The 5,407-nt window shown below is 64.3% G+C and overlaps 2 protein-coding genes across 2 annotated transcripts in view; one reads left to right on the top strand and one right to left on the bottom strand.

Annotated features, from left to right (window-relative positions):
• MICAL1 (microtubule associated monooxygenase, calponin and LIM domain containing 1) overlaps positions 1-3,819 on the top strand; it is a 9,918-nt gene extending 6,099 nt beyond the window's left edge. The window contains 9 exon segments of the mRNA XM_026864520.1: positions 20-285; positions 372-454; positions 565-1,015; positions 1,136-1,212; positions 1,367-1,465; positions 1,590-1,683; positions 1,770-1,869; positions 1,959-2,032; positions 2,135-3,819. Of these exon segments, the coding sequence (XP_026720321.1) occupies positions 20-285; positions 372-454; positions 565-1,015; positions 1,136-1,212; positions 1,367-1,465; positions 1,590-1,683; positions 1,770-1,869; positions 1,959-2,032; positions 2,135-2,265 (1,375 nt within the window). The 3' untranslated portion in view covers positions 2,266-3,819.
• SMPD2 (sphingomyelin phosphodiesterase 2) overlaps positions 3,527-5,407 on the bottom strand; it is a 10,830-nt gene continuing 8,949 nt past the window's right edge. The window contains exons 3-7 of the mRNA XM_026864376.1: positions 5,239-5,404; positions 4,896-5,028; positions 4,718-4,822; positions 4,468-4,624; positions 3,527-4,241 (exon numbers count right to left, since the gene is read on the bottom strand). Coding sequence (XP_026720177.1) covers positions 3,898-4,241; positions 4,468-4,624; positions 4,718-4,822; positions 4,896-5,028; positions 5,239-5,404 — 905 coding nt within the window. The 3' untranslated portion in view covers positions 3,527-3,897. The remainder of the gene's footprint in view (positions 4,242-4,467; positions 4,625-4,717; positions 4,823-4,895; positions 5,029-5,238; positions 5,405-5,407) is intronic.

Genomic DNA, 5,407 nt, shown 5'->3' with positions numbered 1-5,407 from the left:
AAGCCCCCCCCCCCGGCCCCCGAACCCCCTGGGCTGCCCACAAAGCCCCGGGGCAGGGTGGGTACCAGCAGCACCCCGGTGCCACCCCAGCCTATCCTCTCTCCCCTCCCCGGTAGCCGCCGGCCCGCGGGGAGAGCAGTGACGCCTGCTACTTCTGCGGCCGCCGCGTCTACATCCTGGAGCGAGCCAGCGCCGAGGGACGCTTCTTCCACCGCGGGTGCTTCCAGTGCTGGCAGTGTGGGGCCACCCTGCGCCTGGGCGACTACGCCTTCGACGAGGAGGACGGTGAGGCGGGTTATGGGGAGAGGGGATGCTCAGGGCAAAGTTTCTCTAACTTGCAGGTCGTCACATGGGTTTGGGCCCTCCCCCAGGTCATTTTTACTGTTCGCTTCACTACCCCAATCCACCCAGCATGGATCTGCCCCAGGACGAGCCCCCGGCGCTGCCTGATGGGGTAAGTCACTGTAAATCCCCCCAGATGATGGAGGAAGGGCAGAAGGTGGAGGGGTTTGCTTGGGCACAGCCCCATGTGGCCTCACCCCTCCACCCCTGGCTATGCCCTAGGATGCCGCTGCCACCCGCCCGCCCTTGGATGCTGGGAGCCTGTGTGTGGCCCCCAAGGAGGGGGCATTCAGTCCCCTGCACCCCCCGGCAGCAGCCCCACAGCCGGGGGGAGAGCCTGTGGCAGCAGAGGATGATGCGGATGCTGGAGACACAGAGGAGCAGGAGCTGCTGGCAGAGCCTGAGGAGGATATGAGCGAGGAAGAGGATGTCAGAGCAGAGCCCCAAGCGCTAGCAGAGGAGGGTGAGGAGAGTGGGGGCAGGAGGAAGATTGTCCTCACGCCACTGGAGAAGCTCAAGCTGTCCACGCTGAACCTCACCGCTGAAGGAGAGCCCGAGCCGCCGCCGAAGCCGGCTCGTCGGTGGCTCCAAGCAGCACCTGAGGTTCTCCCTGCCCAGTGGCAGGGACAAAACGCCTGGGAGGAGGAGGAGGAGGAAGTGGCTGTAGAGGAAGGTGGGTGGCTACAACCTGGAGCCTCCAGCCGAGCAGGGCTCTGGCTCGCTCCAGTACTCTGCGATGCCTCACATCTTGTTGGTGAGGCACTGGCACAAAATGGCTCTTTTCTTGGGGCAGCTCTGGAGGAGAGTGACAGTGAGAAAGAGGAGGAGGAGGAGGAGGAAGGCACAGACCTTGGCATGATGGCAGAGTTGGTGAGTGCTTTCCCTGAGCGGCAGTGGCCCCACCAGCCCAGACAGTGGCTGGGGCTCTTGCTCCTCTCACAGAGGCACCGGCTCTAGCTGCGGGGGCAGGAGGTGCCTGACGCAGGGACTGACCCCCCCGGCCCGTGCCACCATCCCTTCACAGCACTTGGATCTGGAGGAAGAGGAGAAATACCCCACCTGGAAGCGCACACTGGCCCGCCGGGCCAGGGAAGCCCAGATGAAGCGGTTCTGCAAAGCCCAGGTAGCCCCATGGGGGAGAGCCGGGTCCCCAGCCCAGTGCCATCCCCCGTCCCCTCCATCCTGCTGTCAGTGGCCACATGCCAGGACGTGCCAGCCCACAGGCAAGCACTGCTTTTCCCTCGCAGGCCATCCAGAGGCGGCTGGAGGAGATCGAGGTGACATTCCGGGAGCTGGAGCAGCAGGGCATCAAACTGGAGAAGTTACTCCGGGATGAGGATGGTAAGGCCAGGGTGGATGGGGGGGCACTGTGATCCCCCCATGACAGGGGGAGTTTGCACCTCATTCACACCCCCCCTGCCCCGCAGGCACCCCAGCTGACAAGAAGACACAGTGGATGAACCAGCTGCTGTACCTGGTCCAGAAGAAGAACAGCCTGATGTCCGAGGAGTCAGACCTCATGATCGTGTAAGGCTTGGGGGGGATGCTCCCCAGTCGGTGTGGGGGCTCAGCTCGCCCCAAACGCAGCACCCAGCACCCCCCTTCCCTCCCCACAGGGTGCAGGAGCTGAAGCTGCAGGAGCAGCAGTGGCAGCTTGACCAGAAGCTCCGGTCCTACATGAACAGGGAGGGTGAGTGCCAGCATGTGCCAGGGGGGGTCCCTGTGCACGGTGGGGGGAGCATGGCTGGGGCTGTGGCCCACACAGCCCTGCTCCAGCCCTCTGCTCCCGCAGAATCCCTGAAGACACCCGAGGATCACGCAGCCGAGCAGGAGATCCTGGAGCAGCTGGTGGAGGTGGTGAACAAGCGCAACGTCCTCATCCACATGCAGGAGGAGAAGCGGCTCAGCGAGCTGCGGGCCTGATCCGTGCAGCCCCAGGACCCACCGGCTCCTCCCTGGGGGGACAAGCAGTGTGTCCACCCCCCCGCCCCAAGCCGAGCATCACCCTGAGCTGCCTCTGAAGGTGGTGATGCCTGAGCTGCCCGCAGGTGCAGGCAGCTGCCGCGGCGAAGCCAGCTCCCTGCTTGCCAAAGCCTGCCGTGGGGAGACACCAAGGAGCACCCCGACTTTGGGGGATGGAGAGGGCACCCCCGCGCTTGGCTGGATTGCCTTTGCCTTGTGCTTGCTTGAAAATGAGATTTGCAGGGGGCTACGAAACACGGGGACTGCGGTGGCTCGGCCCAGGGTTTGCCACAGGAGGAAGAAGCCCCACGGGGAAGTGGGGTCTCGCCCGGTGCAGGTCCCACAGCCGGCACCGCTTCGAGGGGGCTTGGCTGGGGCATCGAAAGCGTTTTGTCTGGCAAAGCCCCTTGTGCTTGGTTGCAGCACTGGCTGACTCAGAACAGGAGGGGAAAGGTGCCTCATCTACCTGTCCAGCCCCGGGCCCTGGGCCCTGATGGATTTTGCTCCTGGTAGCAGGGATGTGACTGGCCACCACAGGCAGGTCACAGTGGAGATGCCAAATGTGGAGGGGCAGTGGCAGGAGCAGCCCCTGGAAGTCACTCCAGGATGTTCTTCCCAGCCTGGGACATCCATCTCAGCCTGGCACTTCCATTTCTTCCCAGGACATCCATCCCCGCTGGGGACATCTGGCTCTAGGAGTGGGGTCAGCAACAGCCAGACGGGGCTGATCCCACTGCTCTGCATCGCTGCTTTTGGGTGCCACGGCCACGCTGTCCCTGGCTACTGCAGGAAACCAGGGTCCAAAACGCCCCTGTGAGGCCCCAGGACTGGGGAAGGGGCTTTTTGTCCAGCAGCTCCCCAGGGGGATTGTGCCCTGGCACTGCGTGACACCAGGGACAAGGGACGCCAGCGGCCGTGTCCTCCTTGCCCCTTTGGGCTTTCTCCTGCTTGGCAATGCCATGACCTTTGCACAGACCTCTCAGACCTTCCTGGAGGCCCCAGTTGTTGTGGGGTGGCCTCGACGGCCAAATGGTGCTTACAGCAGCCCCAGCCATGGCGGGCAGGGGGGTCCTGGGCACAGGCTCCTCCGTTAGCGATACCCCCGCCACGTTCAGCCCTCGTCCTGCCCTCCCCAAATCCTCCAGCCCGCCTTGTTTGTACCAGCCCTACCATGCTGCTGCAACCCCCCCCTCCCTTTGAATAAAGCCTCCCCGACCCGGCACCAAGGGATAAAATACTGCTTTTATTTTCTATCCAAGTTAAATCTGGTTGCCGGAGCAGTCGCCAGCTTTCACCAGCAGCCCCCGAGGCCGCCCCAGGCAAGGGAGGGCTGAGCCTCTCGAGCCTCCTGGCCACACTGGTGGGTCCCTCCAGGTAGAAAAGGTGTATTAAAAAAACAGCAATTAAAACCCGCCTCTGTTGTGGTTCCCATAGGGGCCAACGCGACGAATGTACCTCAAAAAAATTTCACCCAGAGAGGTGGCTGTTGAACCAGCGCTGCTGGCCTAAAACTAGAAGTCAACTAGAAAATGGGATCAAAAGGTGCCGGGATGGGACTGGGGGGGGACATCGTGGGACACCCACAGCCCCGGCTCAGCCGTCGCTGGGACGCTCCTGCAGCGCCCGCAGCGCCATCCGCATCTGCTCCTCGGTGCCCTGCAGCATCTTCACCTCCATGGTGTGGAAGAGGTGGAGGCCGGTGGCGAGGAGGAGGACGCCGATGGCGAGGAAGGCCAGCAGGGAGAAGGAGAGCTTGGGGAAGGGCTGCCCGGCAGCCAGCCCTGCCAGCGCGCCCAGCACAGCCAGGGCCTGCAGCAGCAGCAGCAGCAGGGCCAGCACGGCCATCCTGCCCGTGGAGTAACGCTGCTGCCGCGCTGCCCGCAGCCCCACGCCCACCTCCGTCCGTGCCTCCGTCACCACGTCCACCAGCGTCGGCTCTGGGGGGGGACAGGAGCAGCTCAGCAGGGTGGGACACCCCCTTATACCCCTTTTTTTACCCTGTCCCCACCGCTCTGCCCTGTCCAGGCACCCCTCCACAAGCAGCACCCCAAGGGGTGTTCTAAGCAAAGGGAAACATCCCCAAAAACTCTTACGCACCTCCACCAGTTCACCCGCCAGCCCTGCTGGCACATGGGGTCCTCGCCAGCACCCCCCCCACCTTACCAGCTGTGCCCAGGGTGGCACCCGCAGACCGTCCCTGCCTCTGGATGTGCAGCGTTGCCATCACGGCTTCGTGGTCTGAGAAGGGGATGTCCATGCCCGGGGCTGGCCCCGTGGTGGTCTTCAGCTCTTCGCACTTCACCGTGAAGCTGGAAACAGCCTGGACAAGGGGATGGGGGGCGTGTGTGGGACAAGTCACGATGGTGTCTCCCCCCTTGCCACCCGCAGCCGGTGGCCGAGGGCCCCCCCGTACCTTGTAGAGGATGTAGTCGATGCGGATGCCCAGCGGGAAGGGCAGCAGCTCTGACTTGACGGTGAAGCAGTTGTTGGGGATGAGGGTGCAGCCATCCTCACAGCCCTGGGACGGAGTGTCCGGGTGGGTGGGGGGCTTTGGGTGCTCCCCGGGACCCCGCTCACACCCTGACACTCACCTCAAAGTGCGCGGCCTCGGCAAAGGCGTCTCGCAGCCCCGTCCAGCCGCGCAGCAGCCGGATGCCCACGTCTTCGGGGTGCATGTTCAGGTCCCCTCCCAGCAGCACCACATCGGCCGCCTTCGAGGTGTGTCTGCAGGGATGGGGACAGCTAATCCCCTGCCCTGCCCTGCACCGGACTGGGGTGACTGGGAACCCCCCCAGTGCTCCATAGAGTTACTCCTGCTTGGGACTGGTGCGACTGGGAGCTCCCTGCAGTGCAAGCCCCAGGGGCAGGGGTGACCGTACATGCTTTGGGGACCCGCAGCGGGGGGATCCCGTGGGACACCCCACAGTTTCTCACCGGATGAACTGCGCCAGCTCCCATGCCTGCACCAGGCGGTGGGGCAGGTAGGCGTCCTTCTCCCGGCAGTACTCGGCGTGCAGCTGGCGAGAAGGGGAGCGGGGGCAAAGCAGCCATGACCCCCATGTCAACACTGCCCTGCTCCTTGCAAACCCCCCCAGCCCCTCTA

The sequence above is a fragment of the Athene cunicularia genome, assembly GCF_003259725.1.
Source record: "Athene cunicularia isolate RWA chromosome 26 unlocalized genomic scaffold, athCun1 chr26_part2, whole genome shotgun sequence".
Lineage (NCBI taxonomy): Eukaryota > Metazoa > Chordata > Aves > Strigiformes > Strigidae > Athene > Athene cunicularia.
The sequence above is the reverse complement of the archived record's forward strand: the minus strand, read 5'-3'. Positions and strand labels throughout refer to the sequence as shown.